Source organism: Chionomys nivalis, chromosome 12 (genome assembly GCF_950005125.1).
Source record: "Chionomys nivalis chromosome 12, mChiNiv1.1, whole genome shotgun sequence".
NCBI classification, from domain to species: domain Eukaryota; kingdom Metazoa; phylum Chordata; class Mammalia; order Rodentia; family Cricetidae; genus Chionomys; species Chionomys nivalis.
The window spans coordinates 48,354,756-48,382,139 of record NC_080097.1 but is presented as its reverse complement, the minus strand read 5'-3'; the positions used below and the strand labels follow the sequence as shown (position 1 = coordinate 48,382,139).

At 45.1% G+C, this 27,384-nt stretch overlaps 1 protein-coding gene across 10 annotated transcripts in view; it reads right to left on the bottom strand.

The window, feature by feature from the left end:
- Positions 1–39: 39 nt before the first annotated feature.
- Positions 40–27,384, bottom strand: part of Hmbox1 (homeobox containing 1) — a 132,951-nt gene continuing 105,606 nt past the window's right edge. For 3 of the 10 annotated variants that reach the window (XM_057785656.1, XM_057785657.1, XM_057785658.1), the window contains exons 7-11: positions 16,652–16,734; positions 15,210–15,305; positions 14,075–14,169; positions 13,810–13,881; positions 40–12,149 (exon numbers count right to left, since the gene is read on the bottom strand). In XM_057785656.1, coding sequence (XP_057641639.1) covers positions 12,012–12,149; positions 13,810–13,881; positions 14,075–14,169; positions 15,210–15,305; positions 16,652–16,734 — 484 coding nt within the window. In that variant the 3' untranslated portion in view covers positions 40–12,011. The remainder of the gene's footprint in view (positions 12,150–13,809; positions 13,882–14,074; positions 14,170–15,209; positions 15,306–16,651; positions 16,735–27,384) is intronic. The other 7 variants (XM_057785659.1, XM_057785660.1, XM_057785661.1 and 4 more) reach the window with 7 other exon arrangements.

The following is a 27,384-nucleotide window of genomic DNA, read 5'->3' as shown; positions in this document are numbered from 1 at the left end:
ATCCAGATCCAAAGAAATCCCGGACAGCCTTTGTTCAGTTATACATTTTATTCTCTAATAGGTACAATACTAAAATAAACACAAATTAAAAAAAAGTTTTATTAAAACAAAACTGTACAAAAAAGCAGTATACTACATTTTAATTACAGAACAGTCTACTGTCCAAAAGGCACTAATCCAGAATAGGAGATACAATGAAACAGGACTCGTCGGAACTATTTAATCAATACAGTAGAGCCCTTGTTTCTTTGACCATTTACATCCAGAAACAAGGGCTTCTTGCTACAGTCATCATCACACATTGTTATAATCCGAGTCCTACTGGGAAGGTGCAGTATCACTTCCTAGAGCAGGCTCCACCCGGGCCCAGGAGGGGCTGGGAGGATATGGGCGGGCGCCCGAGCTTGTCTTGGCCTCCGATGGGTTGGTTCTGGCCATTACTGGCAGCCACTCTAACCCCTCTCCTGTTTAGCACCGGCAAAGTGGGTTCTGAGATGCTCCAGGTCAAGGGCAGGAGGTCAGGTGACAGCTCCGAGAGGGAGGCATCTGGTAACCCTGTCTAAAAAGGCAGCAGCTACCTGGAAGGGGTGCATGGCCCAGTGACAGCCAGGGGGCTGGGTGCTACGCCAGGCAGAGCCACCTGGGCAACAGACAGAAGTTCTCCTTGCTCCCTGGGTCTGAGTAGCCAGTGGTCTTGTCTGGGAAGTTGGTTTCTAGAAGGGGAGTTTGCTTTCCAGAGACAAGTCAGAATGCCATGCCTGGCCTCAGGGTGCAGCTACTTCCCTCCCTCAGGGCCGCCTCATGACCCCCGAGGAGCACAATGGGAGTCAAGCCTACTCCCTCTTTGGGTGGCCAAGACACCTCTCTGCACCCCAGCTTTATCATCACAGACTCCGGCCTAAGGAAGAAGGATACTGCAGCTTTCCAAACAGTGTCATACACAGAGAAGACAAAGACAGGCATCTGATGTTAACAAAAATAAGTAACAAAGAAATGGGATCAAACCAAATCTCTTCTCACAGCGCCCTATACTACACCCTCCTTCTGCTTAGCAGAAAATTGTACGTACACAAAAATACAAATACACAATTTTGTAGAACAGTCTGGTTTTAATATATTTATATATATTTATATTTATACGAGTGGCAGGTTAGTTCATTATATAGAGCTTTTTGCACTTTTGGCTCATATGCAACAAGGCTTATAAATTCAGCTTTAGCTTTCATTCAGATTTTATAGCTTTTGAACAATTTTTCACATTTAAAGCAGCATCCAATTTGCACTAGGAGTCTGTGGTGATGACGGGAAAAGATGGGGTCAGGAGGCTATAGGGGGGACGGTACACATTCCAGTGTGTGCGGCGTGTAAGGAGGATTCCATGTGGACAGAGCTTGCCATGATGACCCCTTGAGGTAGACTGAACACCTTACAGCAGACTCAGACACAGGTGCAACACCCTCAGGGATACATGGCACACAAGATGGGGACAGAGACCAGAGGAGACACCAAAGGAAAACACAGAGACTAAGACACACAATGGCCAAGGCCAGGAGGGCGCTCTGCTCCCTCCCCCCACCCATCCAACAGGATCCTACACAGCCACACTGAATGCCTGCGGGCAACCTCAAGACATCGGGTCCCTGGTGTCTGGTCCAAACACAGAAGCCTGCTTTCCACTTCCCAGCTGGCCGTGCCAGCTTGTTCCCAGCCCCACGGTGAGCTCCACCAGCTGTGCTCCAACAGGAGTGGCTGCCACTCCTCAGCACTCGGCTCTTGCTAGAATGTTCAAGTCCAGTCAGGGCCCAGAACCCTGACCCTCTTGATGCTCTGCCTCAGAGCTGTCCTCCCTCAGTCATGCATTTGGTTGACATTCCTCAGTCACACTGGGCCCGGCAGGTGCCCGAGGCCATGAGTGCTGCATCTAGGGGAGTGGGTAACAGCACCCCAGGGGCAGCATGGTAGGCATGCTCCACAGAGCCTCGTTTTCATCACCACTTGGCCACTCACCCACAGCTTTCCTTTCTCTAGGTGAGGCAGCTTTACGGGTAAGGTCGTCCATGCCTGTTACATGCAGAGGACCAGTGTTTGCACTACCCCACTGTCTGAACAAAAGGAACCCTGGGTGTCTGTATGTGGACAGGAGTGCCACTCATCACCTGTGTTAGACAACAGAGCACAGCACAGTCACTAATCTGTCCTATACCTCATGTAAATAAAGGCCTAAATCTAGTTTAGACTTGATTTTCAAAACGAAACAACGCTTTTTGAAAAATGCACATTGGGTCTTAATGCGACTCTACTGATGATGGCCTTTGGCTCCAGTACTCATGGTGGCAAAAGGGCACAGGTATATCAGCCACGATCCCTGCCTATCAGCCGTCTCAGAGCTGGAATGTTCCCCCAGTGCTAACAGGCAGAAGCTGTCTCACGCCTGCTGCTTCACTCGTTAGCCGCTGAGCTAGACCTAGCTAAGTAGATTCCTTAAAACCCACCTAGGATTCGAGACCACATTCACATCAACAGAAGGAACACAGGAGACAGTGACAAAGCCAGCCCTCTCCCCTCGCTTGCCCTTGTGACCATTCTGAAGGCAGAATGGCAGGGGCACTGGGTGGATGGGGGGGTGCACGACACCCACCCTGAGGCTAGGTACACTGGTGGGCAGGACAGGGCACAGGCCAACTCTCGGCAGGTCCCAGAGATTTGTAACTTGCTTAGGCACTTAACATAAATGAGAATTTTATCCCAGAAGGTACAGCAGACTCGACTCAACCATGACCGTGGAGGAGAGGCTGAGCCCATGATCTCAGAGAAGGCTGTAGGCTCTTCCAGGGGAGGCAACTGCCACACTCCTGGCACCCTGTAGAGAGTGTCCTATCTTGCAGTCAGTGAAATTATGTAGTGGCTCAGGGCCAGTCTGGCCGCTGTGGTCCCTGATCTGCACCTCGTGAGGTGCAGCTACCCTGACACTGCTCAGGGTCACTGTGAGAACCACCGAGAGAAGGGAGCTTCCATAGTGGTGTTGTGGAAGAACCAAAGAGCAGGAAGGAGAAAGCTTGCCAGAATGACCAGTGCTTGGAAGGAAAACTCTACCCACCCCGAGAACTTTGGTTTTGTTTTTCTGGTGCCCATTTTCGGAGATGCATGATGAGGTCCCCACAGATTTCAGTACAGTCAACATGGGCATCAAGGCAAATGATAAAGGGATTGCTTTCTGAGAGCAGCCACAAGCACTCACTCCACTCAGCACACACGACTCCCACAGGCACCTCCCCGCCTGCAGACAGGGCCCAGGAAGCATCGGCAGAGTGGCTGCTGTTTGTGTTCATAGAACTCTAATGCCATTTGGTTTTCTAGTCTAATGGCCTCAGCAAGCCATGGAGTGGACGGACAGCCTCACAGGTTTAGGCTGGGCTTTTAGTTCCAGTAAAGCAAAATGGGAGGGGTTTCTGGGCTTAGGAAGATACAAGACTGGAGAGATTTGATCTGGAAGCGCTGAGAAGCGAAATCCTGGAGGGAGCAATGAACCTTCAAACACAAGTCCCTGGGACTGGCCTCTGTCTTGAGCCCTGGGTAGGCAACAGGCACTGATTTTATTCCACAATTTCCATGGCACCTTTGGCCACCAACAGAGATGCAAAATCTTGATCATACCAAAATGAAAGGCACACATATTCTTTCTCTCCAAATCAAGGTGTTGGGGGCAGACCGAGGATAATGTGAAGACCCCCGCACACACACACTCTGGCCAGCGAGTGTAGTAATAACGTGTCAGAAGCTCCAGGAGCTGGCCTGCTGGGTCCCTCAGCCTTGTTCCTCAAGTACTTTTCATTGTCTTGGGCTTTAAGGCTACCCATGATGTGACAAGAGATGGGAAGAGGACAGTGACCCAGCCAACTCTTGGAGAACCTACTTTTGTGAGAAAGAGCTAGAAAAGAGGGTGGGAGAGGAGTGGAACAGGTCAACCTGAAGATCTCCCTTATCTCCCTTATTCGGTGCCTGACCAATACTAAGCCTCCACGTGATCCTGAGGCAGCTTGCTCTATTCCTGGATTCCAAATATTAAGAAGTTCATATTCTAGGCCTAAATTTGGACGTCTTCAGGCATTTACGTATGGGGTGGTCAGTGTTGATGAGGAGCCAAGGTCATGGCAGCATGGCACTGATACCCAACACCAGAACCTTGGATTCCTCAATGCCCCTACCTCCCTTTCTTGTGGTAGAGGGACAAGAGTGTTCACCACACACTTGGGAACTCAAGCATGATGCCCAAGTCCCAGGAGTTAAGTGCTGCAAGAACTGAAAAGAGCAGGCTTCAGGGCAGCCGCCGGCAAGTGGGGAGGGCTGGACTAGCACCCCACAGCAGAAGGCTGCAGAGAAGAGGACGACAGAAGTGTCTGTGGCACTGGGGTGACCCAGTGTTGCCAGAGAACAGCAGGCAGGTTGGCAGTGACCTCAGCAGAACAAGATGACACATTCCCCAAATACCAGCATCTTCTGATTCTTACAATAATCATTTTTGGGATTAGTTTTTTTTTTTTTTTTTTTAAAAAAAAGCTATTCAGAGGCAAATACTACCTACACTGTCCTTGACAACTAAGTCAGTTCTGCGTGTTGAGGTGGGGTATCTGTGGGAATATAGGACCATGTACCCAACAGTGGGCCCCCTGGAGCACCCAAGCAGGTAACATTAGGGACTTCTAGTTGAATGCCAATTCTGGTCCCTCAAAGATTCTACATACTGCTGTGTGTAGTACGTATCGTACAAATCATAAAATCAGCCCAAATAGTGACTTTTCAGAATCGAATCAGAAGGCTGAAACGTAGAGAACTACTATCACTCAGCAGCTGGGAAAGAAAGACAGGGTTCAAAATCCACTGTCCTCAGCAAGGTCCCAAGGAGCGCACGTCTGACCTGTGTACATTTCACTGAAGGTATCTGGAGGAATCAAACCGAAGCATCTCCATGAACAGAATCTTTTCCGCATTCTCTGTGTGTCTGTGTGCTGAGGGAAGAGGGTGATCTAGACCTTTCTAGGCAAGTACTCGACTCTAGCCACTCCACACGATAGAGCTAAGACCAGCATCCTGGTTGACTAGTGTTCCGGTGAGAGGGGCACATTCTGTAGAAAGGGTGAAGACACACACACACAGCTACTACCCAAACCCGCAGTGTCCAGCCTGAGAAAGGACAGGGCTCATGGACTCCAACTAACCTCACCGGAGTCTTGAGCCTCACGGGCAGCAGAGAGCTTATAAAAGGCCACTTAGCACTGGTAGCTGCTGGCATTCCTGTGGACCCTTCTGCTCCTCTAACTGAACCAAGGCTCCTGCAAAGGATGACTAGAAAGAAGAAAAAAAGAAAAAGCACAAACTAAGTATCAGCTGGAGGACTAGCGATTCCTGCAGTTCCTGGTCATGAGGACGCCACAGGCTAGGAGGATTACATGACGCCTACCTGAAGGCACAGGCGCACAAGGAAAATAAACTGGGGGGCTTCTGAAGAGTCAAGAACTCAGCACTGACAGCAGACTATCACTAGGAGGCATGCAATAGCCAAACAAGCCTGACGTGAGCAAGATGGGGTGTGCTCCCCGGGCCTGAGCTCACACCTTCCTATGTGTACCTGTTCTTGTCATGTTATCTGTTCTGGGCCTTATGGTCCCATAAGGAAACCACTACTCAACTCTGTAAACTCCCATGTGACACTTTCTGATGGTCATGGCAGTGGAAATAAGTTTCCAAGGAAAAGCCTAAAAATATCATGAAGCCCAGTAAAGCAGCAGGTATCACCAGGAGAGGTACCCCAGCTACCAGCGAGAGGATGGAGACAGAGGCTCTGCCAGAGGCTGTCTCAGTTTGCTGACTAGTTTCTGGCCAAAGTAGAATAGGTTGAAACTGGACACGAGAGGTTTCAGAGAATTTCAAAGCCAGATGCAGGCAAAAAGCAGTCCATTCTGGACCGGATATGATTCCCAATCCTCTCTCACCCGGGTGAGCCATGAATCCTATGTCATTATTTTGGTTTACTGAGCTGTTGTTCTCAATGTTCTCAGGAGCATTAGTGCTTGAAGGGAACAAGGATGGGTGCTTTGCTATTCTCAATCACATAAAGGACAGAAATCCTCTTAATTATGACCATGCCAATCTACATCCTGCTAAAACAGCTAATTACATGTCAGGAGGACACTCAGTCATTCGGAACAATTGCCATTATACTTTTATATATTCATTCTTCGCTCCCCCCTCAATTACCATGGTTACAGTTCGAAAAAAGACTCAGCCAAACCTTCATTTGATCACAGTACACCACCATGAATTTGTGAGTTAATTATGGCTGTATGGAGCCAGTCTTATTTAAAGAGAGAGAAGACGGACATGGAGTCAGGGGAGCTGGCCTCCTGGGTGTTCTAAGTGGGGCACCAAGTTCCTCAACAATAGTACTCGGCCTGAAAAAAGAAAGGGTTTGCAGCCAAGGAAGGCAGCAGAGTTCCCCTGCTCCTAGCAAGGGCTAGTGGTGAAGGGCGGGATGGTCTTGGGAGGGAACCCCACCAGTGGAAGCCTTTTCACATCTCCCCTGAGAGGAACCAACTCCATCCAGTTCTGACAGATGTCAAGAAGGATAAAGCAGCTTGGGAGGACATCTGGGCCCTTGGTGATGAGATGACAGACAGCTGAAGGAACCTTCCCTCTTGGTTAAAGAAGAAAATCGATGTTGTGGAGGTCTGGGTGGCTCAGGTTACTAGCTGATTTTTCTGATTTTTTTTTTCTTAACAGCCCCCCCCCCCAATAGTGTAATGAAGTAGCTACAGAAACCTCTAGTTCTCAGCCTTCAGTTTCTAACAATCCATAGATGGGCACAAGGCTTCATTTCTGAGCATCTGTCAGACCTGTATCTGCCGCAAGCATAATGTTTGCCCTTCAGTTTAGAAACAAACGGTTTTAAGAAGAGCCTTTTGGAACACACTCTGTAGGAGAGAAGCTTCTGCAACCAGAACACCGATCTGATGATGTGACGGGTCTCAAGGCCTTCCCTACTGCCTTCGTATGTCAGTTCTCTAGTGCAATGAGGGCTCCTTTTAAAGTGACGGTCATCTCTGAAGGGAGGGTGTGTGATGAAGGAGGCTGTGCAGGGCAGGCTACCATGACAGCCTTAGGAAGCGGCTGGCCATGCATGGCTGCCTCCCTGGAAAGCCTCACGGTTGTCCAGGTGCTCACTGTGACAGTCACAACACATGCTACGGAGACGATTGCTAAGGGGTCTTCAGAGCCCTTGCTCAGGTCGCTAAATTTAGTATGGCTGATAACTGGTGGCCCGATCCCGAGTAAGCACACTTGTGCACGCGCACAAAGGAATGCTGTGCACATGTAATTCCTACCCCTGCCCCAGTGCATCCCCATCCACTCCCACTCAAACACACGCACAGCAGAACTGGTCGATGCATCCAACCTTCACTTGGAGAATCGTAAAGAATGAGTTTGGCTCAGTAGAGCTGTAAGTGGCCTTGGCTGGCCTTAGAACAGCCTGTGACTGCAGTAGTAAAACACAGCTGATAACGATAGCAATACGGTGATGTCACAGAGACGCACAGAGACTGATGCACTGCAGGAGGCAGAGAGCCTCTGAGCACAAGACCACTGACCACAAGAAAAGTTATTGCCTAGGAACTTGGTGAGGCTCATGGGAAAAACTCAGGTTGTTCTCTGAACAAGAGGAAAAAAAATATAAAAGTAGAGTTGAGTTAAATGGGAATGTTTAGGATTTTTTTTGTCTGTTTGCTTCTCGAGACAGGGTTTCTCAGTAGCTATAAAGTCTGTCCTGGAACTTGATCTGTAGACCAGGCTGGTCTTGAACTCACAGAGGTCGGCCTGCCTCTGCCTTCCAAGTACTAGGATTAAAGGCGTGCGCCACCACCGCCTGGGGAATGTTGCCCATAATCTCAGCACTCGGGAAGCAGAGGCTGGTGAGTCTCTGAGTTCTAGGCCAACTCTGGTCTACAGAGTGAGTTCTAGGACAACCAGGGCTACACAGAGAAACCCTGTCTTGAAAACAAAAAAAGGGGATAGAGTGGGTGATGCTGCTTCTAACCAAATCCTTTTTGGAGAGAGAATAAGGATTTGAAGGAAACAGTCTTAGAACAGACTAGAGAAGTCATTGTGGAAAGGGGATTATTCTCAGTGTAGACAAAGGAAGTGGGCGTGGCAAATGGAGTTTTGGCTACCCAAAAGAGGAAGGAGGGTTTGAGTCCGGAGGTGGACTACAGCTACCCATTAAGCTTGTGATCAGAAGAGAGAAAATGTCGTGTGAAGTCCGCTCAAGACAGAGATGCAGTGCTGACACAAAATGGAAGGAAGGGATGGAGAGAGATGGGAGTGTCCCGGTGGACTAGGGTCCTCTATCGCTGGTGCTTGATGACTGTGGCCAAGAAGAATTTAAAGCAAGAATTCCTAACGCCAGAGAGCTGACTGTATCCTAGCTCTCTGTATGCTATCCCCATGAGGTGAAAATAAATCCAGGTATCTGCTCTTAAAAAACTAGGTGTGGCTAAATGATGAACCTCCCAGAGACTGGAGCTCTGGAGAGGGGTACAGGAGTCCAAACAGGCCTCCAACTCACTCACGTCTTTCCAAGGTTACCTGCGTAGCTGGAGTGAACGGAACCAAGGGGCTGTCTGCCTCCCCATCCCAGGTCCCCTCCTCCTGTAGCCTGCCTTGTGTGGCTGTTGTGAACTGAGGGCACCGCACAGTTGCACACAGGAGAGCACTATATTGCCCTTCCTGGCTATCCTCTGCTGCTGGTGTGCGAGTGTCTTCAGATAGGCAGGAATATCTTAAGATGGTCCTTAACAGGTCGTCATGTAAGGTACTAGAAGGTGAGAAGTTGCCTTCCTACCCAGCAACAGTAACTCAAAGTGCCTGAAAAAAATAAAACCATAGCACACTCTCTGAATGCCTGCCCCCCCCCTTCAACATCTTCATTAGTCAAGAAGGCACAACTCCTGACAGAGATCTCCAGGGCCACAGAAGTACAGGAGGAAGTAAGAGCACAGCTCTTTTCCTTTTAGCTCGGGCGCTTAAGTTTCTAATTTGATACCATACCTAAAACCCGGAAAATCTTCAGGAAGGATTTACCATGCAAAGGAACAGTGAATGTGGCAGCTCTGTGGCCATCCAAGAGCTCAGGAGCTGGGACACAAGAGTAGAACCTGGTGACCCCCAGGAAACCACCTGATAGTAGATTTGAACCTTGTTCCCAAAGAAGCAAATTCCCACTGTGGGTCAGAAAGCGCAGGTTCCGTGTAAGGCTGTGAGTCTGTGGGCATGCGGCAGTTTCTCCAGCAGCACGATCAGCCTCTGTGGCAGCCGTGCCCTTCCAGGGCCACCCCACTGCCACACAGAGCTGGAACAGCCTGCACCAGCCAGCTCTAGCCTCAGCCGTATCCCCTGCTGCATTCTTCTCTCTCAAAGGTCTTAGGACAACAGAAGGGTTTGCTTTTCTGTTGCAGTCAGAGTTCCCTTAGAAACTGGAGCTGTCTGCACAGCTGAAGTCTGTTCCCTTGACAAGGCGAGCGAGAACAAATGACAAGAGCAATGGCACCATAAAGAAGTCATCAGTTACAATGACCTCGTGGTAAATCATGGATGTGGCTCATGTGGCTCATCAGAAAAATATGGTTCCCCTCCTGTCCTTTCTGATTCAACTGAGAATGAGCAGACAAAACACGACCGCAATGGAAAGACACAATAGGTATATTCCTCTGAGCAAACAAAAGGAAAGAAAGATAATGCAATCTCCTAAGTGAAATAAAATAAATCAAATAAACCATGGAAGATTCTAAGTAGGTGTGGGGCGCTCGTTCCTGAGAATAAGAAATGCTACTCTTAAGTTTGTGGGTTCAAGTACTACAGTAGGAGAAGATGTTAAATTTGTGGGTTCAAGTACTACAGTAAGAGAAGATGGCTCCATTTCACTTCAGTTTTCAGAGCTGGGAAAAACACACGTATCCCCCTGAAATCCATGGACAGGAGCAGGACCAGGCCCTACCTAGTGCTCTTCAAAGTCTCAGACCTAGGTGGGGTGGCATCCTCAGGCCCCTCAAAGACGACTCCTCACATTTCTGCAACCAAGACTGACAACTAATGGGACCATCCAGTCAGAGTGCCCCAGTAAGACCAGATAAGTGCTGTGGGTACTGAGGATCCGCCAGCAAGAAGGGGAGGAGGAGGGTCAGTGTGCCCTCCTCTCTCAACAGCTCTGAAGTTAAACACACTTGGTGAAGGAGGAGCTAAGGAGACAGTACCTACTTTCTGTCTTAGAAATTGGTTCAGGTAATGGACAAAAAGACGGAAGCCCTGCTTAATGGCCCACTCCACACTGCCCTCCAAACAAGGCTTTGTCGGACACACAGAGGAGAGATGGGATGAGGCAGAAAACACTTAGCCTCTCTCAGACACACACTGTGCCAACACACTGAAGGCTGCTTCTTCTTGCCCACAGTGACAGTGTGTCATTTAATCAGGTTGCCAAGATCATTTTCATACAAGGCCAGCAGATGTAATTTCCTTTGATGCATGAATAGTTCATCATTTTGCTACTAGATGACAAGGTGATCACAGGGTGACTTTATAACATAAGTTCACTGTTTGGTATTTTGAGTTCTCAAAATGAAAAAAAGATTTATCAAATATAAATATCTTTAAAAAGTAACAAAAGTGCTACATATGTGACCAAGGAAAAAAATTCCATTAGTTACTGCCACTTAAAGTAGATTAAACTACAAATATTACCACATCCATTATCAATATGGCTTCCAATTATTAAATAAATTGCCTATAGCAATATAGCTTTCACACCTCCACAAGGACAGAGTCATGGGAGCAGAGCAGACACATCCTGCTGTGCCCCACACTCAGGATATAAGTGGTAAATGTCCCCTGCTTTTTCTGCCCCTAGCTAGGCAAGGATCTGCATCTGTGACAGTCGAGGCAGCACAGTCCCCAGGAGAGTTCTAGCAACCCTGGGAGGCTTCAGGTGATGGGTACAAAGCCTGACCTTTTCACTCACTTGACCTCAGCTCTATCCTCAGAGACGTGTTTGGTAGCAGGGAGGGGGCACCAAGGAGACAAAGCGACTTGCATGGTATCTCCAGCACTCTCCCAGGAAGGCTGGCACCACGCTGTGGAATGTATAGCGGCTCTGAGAACTGGGCTTAGCATCCATCCGACACTCAGCTCATACTTTCCCCTAATGCTCTCAAGCTGGGTTCTGCTTTTCAGAACTTTTTTTTTTTTTTTTTTAGTCTTTTTTCGTTTTAGGATCGTGGTCCCAAAGGCAGAAGGCAGTATGTTATCTACTAAGTCACACAGCTTGCGAGAGGAAAGGATGTCTGTGTTGGCCATATTAACACTAACCAAGGTCTGAGCTCGGGATTCCAATGACGTTCTTAGCACAGCACCCAAAGAAGTATAGTCTAGTCACGCTGTGACTAGGAGGCACGGCTTATTGCAGCTGAAATCAGTGGCTCTCCGGCTGAGGCGGGGCTCTAGTGTTCCTTGCGCTCCGTGGATACTTCCCGGATGGTGTCTGCTGGTCCTGTGCCACTACCTCAGCTTGCATCCAGTCAGTTGGGGCAGGAACAGGGTACAGCCTAGTGTTACATGAATCTAAAGGTACCCAAGATTTTACACAGAGCCTACTATTTGAGAACTGAGGGTTATCTATATACCTGGAAGCACTTTCTTGGAATGCTAAGACGGAGCAGCAAGATTTCTTTAGCCTCAGGGGCTGGGAGAGGGACGTTTGGTTGGTTGGCTATTACTTACTGGGATTTTAATACTGAGAGAGTATATGCAAAGGCGGAGGGCACCATGCCATCTTCACAGAACAAGACCCTAACGGCTACCTGACATACAAGAAACTGTAAGTTATACTGTAAGAACACATGTTAAGGACCGAGGAAAGTCTGCTAAGGTGCTACGTCTAAACTAAGTAACTGTGTGATCCTCCCTGATCAGTCATCATCCAGGGCCTCTGTCTTGATCTCATTGGCTCCCTGCCGGGCCAATGCCAAGATAGTGTGGTTGACGGCTGCCATCTCCACAGCTAGTGAGATGGGATCTTGGTGGTCACTATGGCTCGTGCTGTCATCCTAGATGTGTAGAAATAAGAAATGAATGTTATTCGTTGGCTGGTAACAATTCTCAAGCTCACAAAAAGGCATGCAGGGTGCCGTGCAGGGGACAGAAGCATCTGTGGAGGAAGCTGCCAAGTGCATCTCACGTGGAGTGAACTGTATTTAAGTAGACACTGAATGGACATGGGTTCAGAGACTTCAAGTGGTTTTGTGACTCAACAAAAAGGACAAAAATGACTTGATTTGTTCTTTTTTGCACTGAGAATTTATTCTATCAAAAAATTGCTAGTGGTGATCAAACCTGAAGTGATTACAATAAACTAGTAATTTGGGTTTTTCTGTTTGCCACAGACACAACAGTAATCACTGAGCCCAAACTAGCGCACTCCTAAATCCACAAGGCTATTGAGTGGCTACTGGAATCCACGGTGTCACTGCTGAGACAAGTAAAGAAAATGCAGAAGAACAGACATCTACACCTTACAAGTCAGGGAGGTCCTCAGTTACACAAGTCACAAGTGAAGCGTCCCATTTAGAGCTCAGTGAAGCTCTCCACCCTTCAAGCTACACACATTACACAGTAAAGCTGCTGATAAGCTTAGTGGCACATGTCTGTAACCCCAGCACTCCCCAGCTGAGGCAGGAGGCTGACTGCAAGTTCCAAAACCAAACCAAACCAAACCCAGACAACAGAGGAAGGAAGTTGTGAACGAAGGTGTCCTTACAGGGTGTGTGCTGGGCACTGAAAGTGCTAACACAGAGAAGGGGTGTTTCTCACCTGTCACATCTTCAGGGGACTCTGTACCAAAGAGCTTTGGAAAGGGTAAGTCCCTTGGGGGAAAAAGCATAGGATGTGCTGCCCTCAGGGCATCTGCAAAAAAAGATGGAAATGATCCATCTATGTGGGTCAGCTGAAGAATGACAGGAAGGTTTTCGACAAGAAAGAAACAGAGCACTCTCCTGAGCCAAGGGTGGAGACGTGCTGGAGAAGCGACTTTCTTGGGGGTAGATGATCTTCTGGGACACATGGCTGCCACTCTTTCCTTCTGGCTTTTAGAGTTTAGCCTTTAGGACTGAAGAAGGAATCTGCAGAGACTCACGTGCCCCTCTGGAGTACTGGGGTACACAGAGGTAATGGAACATTGAGAGAATGAAGAGCACGGCAGACTGAGGGACAAGGAACCCACCAGAAGAAAGAGCAAATGCTTTCTTGCCAGAGTCTAGGGAAGGGACTGTGTGTCCTCTGAACTTCCAAATGGAAATGAAACTTAGACCCTATAGAGATTTTTAATGAAATCTGTCAACACGTTTGTGGGTGGGGGGAACTCCCCCACTTGTAGTGACTGACTTATTCCATGCAGTGGCTACAATTAAATACACTTTCCCCAGGCAATGCAGAACACAGCAGGATGAGGTGAGAAGACATGCAGGTATTGCATTTATGACAAGATGAGTGTGTCAATGTCCAGAGAGACTCTGGTTAACCACTTCTCTGGGCATGAGAGTTCCCACTGTAATGGGGCTGGAGTGGGCGGGGCCTTCTGTTGTGCCCTGCATGGTCCATATGTAGGCACCACCACCGCTGCCCGCGTGCCCCTAAGTACTTCTCAAACACTGTGTGTGTGGTAAGTGGTTAACTTGCTTGTTTGGGTCAGATCCTCCTCTCTTCTTCTACCTTCTCTGCTTCTCTGCCTCCCTCTGAACTTCTTCCCTCCTCCTCCTCCCCATTGCGTGCTTGCCAAGTGTCCTGTTGTGTGACAATAAACCCATGGGGTGGATAGAGATTACTCACAGCTTTAACAGGACAACAGAATCTTACCACATGAAAATCTAACTAGATCCAACTGCTCTCCCCACCTCCCCATACGACCACACCCACGGACTTGAGTTGCCACACTGCCCCACCACTCTGTAAGCAGAAGCCTCAGCTCACCACCTACCTGCTCGGAGTAGTCGTTCCCGTCCACGTCATCACTGTTGGAGTGGCCTCCTGGACTCTGTACGTCTATCCCATGACTCTCCAGGATTGCTGCTTCTTCGAAAAAAGCAAACAGCTCCCTAAATTATCTGCTGCCTTATCACCATGGTTTTCACGGTGAGGAAGTCAGAACATAGTTAATCTGTTTCTAACTATCTGTAAATGGGAGAAATTCAACTCTGTAGCTCAGGGTAGAGGCCTGGGTTCTCTACACATTAAACTACCAACCTGGACTGTTGGGTATTCATAAAACCCATGAAGTCAACAGCTGTCCTGGTGGGCTGTGCAAAACAAATGAGAACTGGGTGGACCAGGAAGAAGCATATTTACAAATGAAATGCAATCATACTTCCTGTGGTGTTGGGGACCAAAACCAGGTCCTTTTGGTCACTGTGCCACCCCAGCCCTGAAATGCAACTTCAGAAGCTTAAATGAATCTTTTACTCTCATCTCACCCGCTCAAACCTCACTTTTACTAGTTTTGAACAGGACAAAATCCTGTCTTTTCTTCCTTTTTTAGTTGAGCGCACATTTTTCCCTCAGGCATTCTCATACGGTCTTCCATCTTTACTAAGTTGTTGTTGGCCAGTGGAAACTGTTTATGGTATACAGACAGTATATATCAATAAGTATACAGTGTGAACTGACCAAACCCGATGTTAGATTTCTGATATGCCCTTTATTGCTACTTTTGCTTCTTGTCTGCTGAATCTCATCTATTCCAGCTACTGATCAGATGTTTCTAGGTCATATCTGTAGCAGTAACCAGCAGGCTGGAAGCATCACAGTTCCTTTCTTAGGACCCCCCAGAAATCCTTAATATGAGTCACTTGAGAAAGCCATTGCTCAGGGGTTAATTCTACAATCTAGAACATTAAGAACAATTAGCTTTATAAATAACGAAGTCGTTATTAAAATATAAATAAAATAGTGCAGGTAACACTGACCTCGCTATTAAAAATGCAATGAAGAGAAGCAATGGTCCTTCTTGACAGCCCTAAGTGTTAGGATCACTTAGACCCGCAGCTCTTAAACTGGCCACTCTTATCTCATTTTTAAACTTCTCATGAGAGAAGGCAGTCTCTCTGATACATTACCGATATTGGCTCTCCTCTTGATCTCCTTCCGTCTATTAGCAAACCAATTATAAACTTTCAGAGAGGTAACTCGTTCCAGGTCAGACAGCTTTTTGCCTGTGAATGCATGCAACAAAATTCAGATAATCTGTATCTTGGATCCAAGACTGAACTGTTCTTAAGAAATATTTCTTTGCTAAAAGTTGCTTTTGATTCTATTTATTGCCAAAATAACAGATGGGGTGGAATCTTTTTTTAGCATTGCTTAGCACTAAGAACCCACTAAAATTATTACTGCATCAACAAACACATAAATGAATACACAGCTAGCCACAACTCAGGAAGACATGCTCAATATTAAAAAAAAAAAAATCCACCAAGTCCAATTACTAGGATTCCAGATCAAATCATAGTTTCCATGTTAGTTCCGGAGAGGTGTCATTTAAATAGCAGCATTGAGAGGGATGTTATTCTTTATGGGTATATACAGATTAAATCCTGGCATCTTAAGATATATGTTATATATCATGTACGATAGGAGATACACGTTGTGTTGAAGGCTAATGGCCATGTACCCATCCACTTTGTGACTGTTCTGGAGCACAGTACCGCTCAGGTTAGAGTCCAGATTCCCTGTCCTCTTGGTCACCACAGTTAATTCTCATGGAGATAACATCTGTGCTATCTCCTCCTCTCCTGGCCTCTTGTTTTCAGCTTTTAATAGGTGTGTGTTTTCCAGAGGGAGCAAATCCCTTGCACTGGGACTGCAAGCCTATGCACTCAAGGCCCAGACTCCCCTTACCTAAAGGTAGACCTGAGTGTGTTGGGTAATATCCCTAGAAGCTGACTTCCTAAATAAAGGAGATTAATCCCCCTCATCGTATAAAACTCTGGTATTCACATAGTCTTTAAGCCATCAAAACAAGTGACCACGTGGAAACCAGCTGCTTGTGCCAAATCTCTCAAGTATGGAGGGGGTATGGTACATAGGAAGTGCCAGAGTGGCTATGGACCTTCACAGGAGACTTCAAAAGGAACCACCATGTTCCCTTAGCCAGGCAGAAGTCACCCGTCCCAGTGTGGGAAGCAGATAGAGTTCAACTCCAAAAAGCTGCCCCGCAAAGGAATACAGTTCACACAATTTTATAGCAACGGTGAACAAAATGGTTTTACATACTTTTAACAATAAAACTTGCTTGAATTTTCACACTTTACCATCATGTCAGAATTGATAAATTTATGCTAAATTTTGGACAAATAAATCCAAAATTAAAAACATAAAAAATTCCATAATTAAAAACAGGGCCTAAGTCTCATGGAGAGTCATGGTGTTGACTACTTCATCCACGTCACATGAACATCAGGAGTACTGCTTGGAGAACACTGAGCAGGGACCTGCAGGAGGGTGAGTGTACAGACCACTGAATGTAACTGAGCATTGCCCTCTGAGCTCACCTCCTTACCTGGCTTCTGTATGACTGCATTGCAAGCGTTGGCAATCTCTTCTCTCTTTGCTTCATCTGGGTATTGATTCTCATTGAAGTAACTGCAGGGGCAACCAACAAAGGCACATTTTACTTTAAATGTGCTCATTAAAATGTCTCCTTTAAGATGTAACTTGGTATAGTCCAGGATGTCCGGAAGAACTTTTTGGTGGATAGAAACAGTTGCTAGTGTTGCTATGGTAACCACTACCTATGTACCCACTGTGCACCTGAAAGGAAGACAACGTAAGGAGTAGATTTGCTTCTTACTTAAATCACTCTGTGTGACTAGTGGCTACATGCTGCTGTGCTTCACTAAAAGATTCCTCTAAGATGAAAGTTATTTTTTTAATGAATGCACCTGGTGATGATCATGTTAACCGAATCAAGCTAGTCTTAGAAACATAATATTATGTCTAGTCTCATGAGTGGGTGACTCTTAGACCCACTTCTTAGCTATATACAACTGTGGATGTGTGTATGTCATGATCTCAGAAGTAAAACTAACCGGAAGAAGCAAGAGGACTAATGGGAAGGGAAAGCGAAGAAACGGGAGGGGGGTAAGGGGTACGGCCAATATACAATAGGCACAAGCAGGGGAACATTACAAGTTATTTTGGTGTGCGTGACTGACGAAAGTCACAGAGACACGAGAGTCATGCTGCTGAAGCATTGGTATCAGCACAGCTTTTCCTTTTTTGGTCATTTTCTAAATAGTAGTAAAAACTGGAAATTAACCAATTATCCACAAACAAGGGGTGGCAGAACAAATTATGGGGTATTTATACTTATAATATTTGTAAACAATTAGGAAAAAATAAGTTAGCGCTCCATCCACTGACCTGAATGGATTTTTTTTTATTTTATTTATTTATTATGCATACAATATTCTGCCTGTGTGTATATCTGCAGGTCAGACCTCATTACAGATGGTTGTGAGCCACCATGTGGTTGCCGGGAATTGAACTCAGGACCTTTGGAAGAGCAGGCAATGCTCTTAACCACTGAGCCATCTCTCCAGCCCCCCCTGAATGGATTTTTACAGCATATTCCTAAGTGAGAAAAACAATGTGCAGAATAATGTACAAGCACAAATGCTATGAATTAGAAGGCTCCTGTCTGCATGTGTGCTGGTTCCCATGGGTAAAGAGGAGAACATACATCAGGCTGAGAATACTGAGCACTCACTGTTGAACAAGGGGCTTCAAGGGATACTTATGTGTTTCATTTTTGTACATTAGGAAGTAGGTATTACTCTACTCAACAACAGTTAAAACACGAGGCTTGCTAAATCTGTTAGACTGAGCAAACTCATAAAATGTAGGTGGAAACAGAATGCCATTATTAGTGCTACTTTTTCTGACATCTGTGAACTTACAGAAAAAGAGAGCTTTCACGCCTTGAGCCTGGAAGCTGACAATCAGGCAATGACCTTTACTGGATTCTAGTACCTACCAAATCTTCCTTTCCCTGGAAATCAGCCAGTTAGCAATGGCAGAAAGACCACTCACTGCCCAAATTCCTTAGAGGTCCCTCTCCTCCTAAAAGCCTGACCTGCCGCCTTCTCCTCCCTCAGGTCTCTACATGGTCTCTATATGGACAGCACACCTTCATGTCAGTCTGGGTAAAGCTGCTGCCTCATTCCTCCATCTTCTTTTCTAAAACATACACCTCCCAGCCACACGCTCCCACCCTTGTCTCTGACCATGTTCTGTATGGTTCCTTATGTTTCCCTCGGTGTAAGCATCTCCTCCTGCATGGTCCTTGGAGTGCCAGTGTTCATTTTCAGACCCTTCCAAGCTACCATGCTCGAGGCTGCTCCATGGCCATGCTGTCCTGGCCTCTATGTTTACTTGAACTTTTGGTTAGGCCGTGGCAGCAGCACAGCTTCCATGGAGCAGACTCAGAACCAAACTTCAACATGGCAGCCAGGTAACCGGAACACAGACTAACATCTGAAACGTCACCCAGCTGACTCATTTACCCCCATCAAGGAGCTCACAATCTACTTGGGACAGAAGGATATACATAAGTGTGCTTGTGGTGAAAGGCCACAGGATTTGTGTCGTCACGCTTGTGGGAGGAGTCTGCAAAGATGTCACAGGGAAGTCTGAGCTAGGACTTGAGGACTGGCAATGTCAAGGGTGATGGCAGATGAGACCACGAGATCCCTGGGCACTGAGAAGAGCAGAGTGTGTTAAGAGCACGGGCTTCATAGGACGGTGTGATGAGATCAGTGCTAGTGCCGATCACTTCGTCAGGGGAGAGGGGACAAGCTGGCAATGCACTTGCTCTGTCTTCTAGGAATGAAGGGCCATCCACTGAAAACCAGGTTTTCATACAACAGAAACATGATTCCACCTGTGCTTTATAAGAAGAGAACACGCCTCCAAACGTATCGTTCTGAATTCTCCCTCCATGACTTTAAATTCTGAATTCTCCAGTCAGCCTCCTCCTGATCTACATCTCTGCAAACTTTAGCCTTCATCTTCCCAGCAATCACTAATCCTATAATTGTTTTTCCTCTCCTAAGTAAAAAATAAATGTTTACTACGTCTTGGCGCAGCCCTTACTTCTTGTCCAAATGACAGACAAGCCAAACTTGTCTGAGAGGACGGGAATTGTACTGATGAGTTGTTCTGTTCTGTGATCCTGCCCTGCAAATCTCCCGCTGCACAGCATCTTCCCTTTTATTCCCGTCCTCCTCGGAGGACCGAGTGTTCCCGAACACCACACAACAGCACCAAGCGGTTTCCTTCCTCTGGTGGAATTCTTTCATGACTCGTTCCTCTGAAACCTTTCTACTCTGAAGTCTCAAGCCCTCAAAGCCACCACTGTCCGTCTTTCTGCAGATGACCTTGCCTTCGCGGTTATTGGTTTGCTAGATTTTTTAGCTTCTGAACTGCTAAACTTCTCTAGGCCATTATTCATTTCTTTTCCCATAGCCAAGAAAACATAAATCATTCCCCTTTTCAAGGTCAACTTCTCTATTTGTCCTTAATTGTATCCCCTCTCATTTTTTCAAATTCTTTCTTGCATTTCTCAGCTTTTCTCTGTAACAATGTGAAGATCTTATTTCACTGATTTCATGATGCACATTTCATTACTGTGACCCTTGAAATCAGGACACATCTCCTAACTGGGAATATTGTTTTGCTTTTTCCTCTCTCACTGGCGTGTACAGTAAGGTGTGCCTTACAATTAATTAAGGCTTTGTCAGACTGGATGGAAAACAGTGGCTGCTAAGACCTAAGGTCCCATTTAAGTGACAACTCCATGATCAGTATACCTTATAACTCTTTGGCCAAATAACCTGAAAGACCATGACTGATTCATATTCCTGACACATTACTTAGGTTCAAATATTTTCATAGGTTTACTATGGAGGCTCGGGATTGCCTCACCACCTCCGTCGTGCTGTGGCTGCCATATAAGTAAGAAAGAGAGTAAGCCTGTGCCTGTCTCCTGCCAGAACACCTGCCTTTTGTCTTCCTCCAGTGCCAATGGCCTGAGAAATGAGTTTTTGTTACCAACCGAGTTCTATAGGAACTCATCTGCTCCTTCCTCACAGCTCTTCCATCTTGTACCTCCTTCTCATCCACAGAAAGCACTGAAACCCAGGCCAGACTCCACCTCAGCTGCCTCACAGACGCTGGGGTCACAGGCGTGTATGGCTAAGCCCAACGCAGAACACACATAGCTGTCAGAGGCCTTTATCTCTGCCGAGCAAGAACGACGCATAGAGCAGGAAATAAAACGCTGCTGACATGGCTGGCTTCCATAATGTGCTTCACAGAATTCTCTGCAGGGTTTTCGAAGTGAACGAACACATTTTTACAACAAAAGGACCTTGGGGAAACACTGAAATAATTAAGAACCAGTTTGATGATTAATACAATTCTGTAGGCAATTCATGCTCTAAAGTGGATTGGGATCAGGTAGAAGGCATTAGTATTGTGGTGCAGTGACTAACAAAAAAATGCCATACTGGTTTTGGGAGCTAAATTAAAATTTTCAGTTATTCCTGGCATAATGTTTTCTATTAACTCAAAGTTTTAGAGTTCTCTTTTATGCTGTATTTCTAGGATTTAACTGCATATAATGAAGATCCGAGTAACTTCTCTCAAATCAAGACCTCAGGAAAAGGATAATTTATTCATATAATTTAAGCCATATTTTTGAAAAAGCAGCATTTCCCCCTCTTTTAAAAAAACTGTTGCTATTGTTTTTTGAAATTGTATGTATGAATGTTTGCCCAACATGTATGTCTGTGCACTGAGGTCAGAAGAGGGCGTTGGTCTGCTGGAACTAGAGTTACAGATGTTACAGATCGTTGTGAGCTGTCTGTTGTGTTGGGGCTGGGAATTGAGCCTGGGTCCCCTGGAAGAGCAGTGAGTGCACTTAACTGCTGAGTCATAACTCCAGTCCTATTGTTTATGATTAAGAAATATTCTGCTTAACCTCACTGCTGAGCTCTGGCTAACATTTAAAGAGTTAACATGAATTCTTCATAAATCATTTCAAAATCTGAAGAGAGTTTTTCTAAATTCATTATAGAAGATTTGTACTATCCCAACACCCTAGTGACCACAGATGACAAAGAAAAAACAAAAAAACAACACAAAACCAAAAAACCCCCACAAAACCCTTCAGTTAACATCCTGTAAATGGAAGCTAGGAGCACATTAAAAAGACTATTCATCACAACCAAGTTGGAGACATCCCGGGGATAAGAGCCTCCCATAGTGTGAGGGACAAAAGCTGTATGATCATCTCACTGGGTGCACAGAGGAAATCTGGTAAGATTCCAATATCTGTCCATGTCTGACACTTATCATTTCTTCAACAGGAGATGAGGTAAGCATGTGATGATGGGTCAGGTCTTACCCATCACTTTTTCATGGGGACCTTAGGTCTTAGCTAGCAACCATTGTTTCCATACAGTCTAACAAAACCTTGGTTGTAAGCAGAAGAATGAACTGGACACCACCAGTTAAAAGAAAATTCAAATCAAAATTAAATATAAGACTTGAAGCCAAAAGAGCACTAGAAGGAAAATTAAAGTACTCTGGAACATCAAAATGAACAAGGATTTCCTGGACAAGACCCCCAATACAACAGGAAGTAACAACAAAGTGAAGAGACAAGCTACGGAATCAGAGAGAACATCTGACAAAGTGTGGTGATATTTCATTTGTATTTTAATAAATAAAGCTGGCCTGAAGTTCAGAGAGTAAAACAGACACACCAATCAGCCTTACAGACCAGGCAGTGGTGACACACAGCTTTAATCCCAGTAGCCATACTAGATTGCCTTGGAAACAGGGTAGTAGTGGTACACACCTTTAATCCCAGCACTAGAGAGGAATATAAAATGGGAGGAGACAGCTCTCACACAGTCTCATTCTGAGATTCCTGGAGGCAGGAGCACCATTTTAAACTAAGAATCAGTGGCTGGCTGTTTTGCTTTTCTGACCTTTGGGTTGAACCCCAATTTCTGTCTCTGGGTTTTTACTCATCGTGCTACAACAAGGATTGACTCTAAAATATATAAGGAACTTGAATCTCATCCCCTGGTTGGGCAGTAAGGTACAGACCTAGGATCACACTATATTGACTAGTCTTATGTAACAAAAGCCCTGGGTCTTCCCTTAGATGCTCAGTGAGAGGGAATTTTGCTTAGAGAAAAGAAGAAGCATCAAAGAAGAAAATGACCATGTTTCTAATTACTCACAAAGGGAGTCTGGTTGGTCCTAGCATAAGACTAACAAATGTGTGAATAAGACATGTGAGTAAGAAATGTATTAAGGAATGTAAAAAAGAATCTGGGGTGAACAGAAAGCAGAGGCTCCAAGCAAGGTTTCTGGTGGAACCAGCATAGTTTCTTCAAGCAGAAAGAGTTTCAGGGTCCCAGCAGGCTCCACAGTATCTCCTTCAGGTATGCTGGTGGTTTTAGCAATGGAGACATAGATGACTATAATTACATCAGAATAATGTTTCTTTTTAGCAATATGTGACCAAATTGGACTATTAAGGAAGTCAGCACATAGGCTAACGTCTAAAATTTCTTAATCACCCAAAAACAAAGTCCTAGTTTCTACTTACCAGCTGACTATCAGGGTGGGCAAAGATGAACCAGACAAAACTTGCCAGTGTGGTCACAGCAGACGGAGGTAAACAGAGAACTATGAAAGGAAGCACAGTGGCTGCAGGCACAGCAAGCAGACTGTAGAAGAAGAGAGCTGACAGTTGTACAGCTCTCAAGGACAGAGCAGGGCTTCCAGGGCAGAGGTCTGGGCATAGTGAAACAATGAGAGGCAGAGTAAAGATATCCTAAGGGAGCCTGCAGCATTCTGAGACTGGAAGACACACAACCCAGGCTGAGTGCAAAGTGCCTGAGATGGGGCAGCAGATCAAAATGGAGGAAAGACTGAGTCCATACTGTGCAGAGTGGAACCAACTCTTTAGGTGTCTTGGAGCATGGGTTAAAGTAGGGACATCAAAGCTATTTTTGTAGAGCAGCAGAGGCCAGGTGTGTACCTGTGGCAGTAACTAAGGAGAAGGCATGATGTGGGGTAAGGCTTGGAGATAGAGGTGGGAGCCCCTGGGGTGGTACCCACATGCCCTATGACAGCCCTATAGAACGATTCATTATTCATCTCCCAGCACTTTGGCTTTTAGTTGTTTTTTGTTTGTTTTGGTTTTTGTAAACAAAACAAAACAAAGAACATTTCTACTTTGGGAGATCTTGGTTATTCTTTCTAAAGGAGACTTCAAATGCTGGACCTTACTCTTCTTTCTACTGGAAATGCTTACAGCCCTGGACATTCTGAAATACACAAAAGGGGAAGAAATGTATGCACATGCCTATGGGTAACAACACAAAGTGACAGCAAATTTTGAGGACACTGCGCATCACTAAGGACATCGCCAGTGAGTAACCAGTGCATAGCCTCCCATAGGGAAGCCAAATGACTGTTTTGCTATATGATGATGGAAAAGAATTAGAATGAAAAGTGGCAAAATAATGTGCATGAGATGGGAAGTCATGAGCTGGGCACTGACGGCAATGCCCTTGCAGCACCTCCATTTCAGTAACACTTCAGCCCCTGAAAACTGAAGCCAGGGAATTCTTCCCTGTGTGTCTTGGTAAGACTGCAGAAAACACAGAGACCAGCCCTAAGAAGAGCTAAAGTCATGTGCGGACATTTCCCTCTGTGTCTTCATGGCTTTAGCTCTTCTTAGGGCAGAGATCTACAATCTCTCTGTTTTAGTTATCCAGAATAAGCTTTCAGGATTGTTTCCTATTACCCAAAATTCTGTGTGAGTTTCTTCAGAAGACATTAACATTAAACCAGTCTTCATGCTATGAAGTTTAATTGTCCCACCTCCTACTTAAGAGCATCTATGTGTGAAATGATCTTTAGCAATAAAACAATTAAAATGTTTTCATTTCTTTGCTTCTATACGATAGGGTAAAGGCAGAGATGATAGATGGGAAAGCCCTCCCAATGGAGGGATCTGTCTTTGCTACAGGCTCTAATACTTTTCCCATGCACTTACAGATCATTAAATGATATTCTACCTTTCCTTCAAAGATATCAAAGTTTTTCTAAGACTGATCATACCTTTAAAAGTTTCCACGAAACAGTCTGGGGCCAGAGAGAAATGAGAAGGGTAGAGCTAGCACTCTCCTGTGCATACGACTCCATCACTGAGCCTGGTCTTGTGGCAGTTAGGGGTCTTTTTGTAAAAAAAAAAAAAATTTATTTATTTATTATGTATACAATAGTCTGTCTACATGTACGCCTGCAGAAGAGGGCACCAGACCTCATTACAGATGGTTGTGAGCCACCATGTGGTTGCTGGAAATTGAACTTGGGACCTTTGGAAGAGCAGGCAATGCTCTCAACCTCTGAGCCATCTCTCCAGCCCCAGTTAGGGGTCTTAAAGACTGCTAACTAGTCATTGAAATGGGACAGTATAAGCTGTATTCCCAAGGTTACAGAACTAACTAGATCAAGTCTTCTGACTTTGAGTCCATTTTCTTTATAGTACTGTTTACTAAAGAAGTTGCTAGGTGAGAGGGAACAGCAGATAGCAAGCAGGTAGCATGAAGGGTGAATGGTGGTGGCAGTTGTGGACAATACTGCGGGAGGGGAATGAAGGAATCATTTTATGTTTACCCACAATTATATATTTATATGTATATAAAAGTGTGTGTGTGCACATGTGCTACACACACACATACACACAGAGAGAGAGAGAGAGAAGAGAGAGAGAGAGAGAGAGAGAGAGAGAGAGAGAGAGAGAGAGAACCAGGCATGAGAAACTTTCTTTTAAGTTGTTCAGTAAATTTAAACAACTCCCAAAACAATTCAGGCTATTGTAGTTGAACTTAGTTGTTTCCCAGACTCTGAAGTAAGTTCCTTTTGCTGAAGACCCTATGGACTTAGGAGCTGATCTGTCCCAGAAGCATGCTCCCTGCAGACTAGGTTCCATAGTACTGGAAAGTACTATGCAAGCTGCCATGGCAGAAAAGCAATCAACAGTCCTGCCCAGCTGAGACACCTATGAACCACAACAATGATATCACCAAAGGTGCAATAGTGGCACTTATATCTTGTTGGTAACCAATAGCTATGTAATTGTATGTAAGGACCATTTAGTGGGAGGGAATTCATGTCTGATAGTGGAATTATAGCCAATTACCCATGGCTGGTGAGACAACATAGCCCTAGAAACCAGAACCCACTACAGCTACTTTACCAAAGCAGTATAATCCCTTTCTGCCTTCCCTGTACTTACTCTTGTACCCACAGATACATGTAGCTCTCACTCCTCATCAAAGAAGCTTCTTTTTGCAGGAGAGAGAGACCACAACTGGCCAAAAAGCAGAGAACAACTGACGGGTTGCCCAGCCCCAGCTGCTACATCTGTAACACAGCCCTATACATCTGATTCAGGAAACACCAAGGATGAAGGGTGGAGAGATGCAAGTGCCACAGAGGACCAGACTGTCTGCTATGAGACTGCGTCTTCTATACATGACATGGAAGCTGCATCTATGAATCTCAACAATATGGCAGCCCAAACAAGACCTAAACAATGACAACACCAGGAAACATGCCAACATGGAAGGGGTTAATCTCACAAGGCCCCGCCCCTAGAATGAGAAGCTATCAATGACTGCTGAGATGGGAGAACCAGTTTTTCCCAGGAATGAGCCCCTAATTGGTTATCGGATACCAATGGTCAGCCCTAAAACACACACATGTGAGCAATGCTAAATGAACCCAGCAGGTTGTTGTTTATATATTTATATGTGCATACACATGGAACAATCATCATTAAAGAAAAAGAAGAAGCCAATAAAGATAATGCATGGAAGTAGAAAGAGGGCTTGGTGATGGAAGGGAAACAGTTGGGAGGGAGCAGAATATGTTAACAGGGGATTGAAGATGATTAAAAAATTCATACATATTATATATGTATGAAATGTCATAATGAAACCTACTATTTTGCAAAGTTAATAAATGTTAATAAAAATTAAAAATTCATATTGTATATGGTAAATACATATAAACCATTTTAAAAAATCAGAATTTCCCACATATAAATAGTACCTAGTTAAATAAGTTAACACAAAAGGATATATGTATTTAAGAGCAAGATAAATAAAATGTCTAACAAGAAAAATATAGAAAGAGCCAGGTATGTAGAGATCAGCCTGCTAATCCTGCACTCACCAGGTGCAGGGAGGAAGAAAAGGAATTCAAGGTCATATTTAGCTGTGAGTTTGAGGCTGAAGCCAGGTGGGATTGCTCACACCTGTAATTACCTAGAACTTGGGAGGCTAAGACAGGAGGATGCCAGTTCAAGGCTACCCTGGGCTACACAATGAATTGCTATCTCAAAACAAGCAAGAGAACAAAACAGCAAACAAGCAAGTAAGCAGGCTTCTCTCAAATCCAACCCACCTGCTTCTCCATATACTTCAGCCACCATCATGTATACAAATGGGGGCATAATCAGCTATGCAGTAAGGCCACGATGGCCACAATTTCCTGAATTCGTTTGATCTCATCCTAAGTTAGATCCAGAAGAGAAAGACAGTTGCTAACTTAAATGTCCATAAATTACAACATATTCTCAAGGTAGCATTCATAATAAAATTCTATTTAAAAGGTTATGTAATGATAGTTAATATTGAATTGCACAGCAGATATAAGTCTCTTCTGTTTCAAAAGATATGTACATAAGATAAAGAGAAAGGACTGAAAAACACAGCAAGCATTAACGATTACCAGCTAGTGATAGCATAAAAGGGCCTTATTGTCTACTTTGTATTTTCTTGTATTTCTTCATAATTTGTATATTAATCATATAAGAACTTTATAATGCAAAATGCAATATTTGAAAGAAAGTATGCTATCTTATGATGTGAGAAATGGAATTTTATATAATTATTATTAAACAATAAAGTTTCTTAGTTTGTCTTATACCTATTAGCAACATTTAAGAGTGTTTTGCAAATGCACTCGAGTACGGCAAGCAAAAGCCATCATCCTACACTAATGCCTTTTTACAGATGGGTTCATTTTTAATTCTACAGGCCGAACAAAATAAATAACGGCTCTCCCCACATCAACCTTTTAAAAGGTGTACGTGAAGAGGAAAGCTAAAATATAAATGAGTTCTGTTGCAGAGAA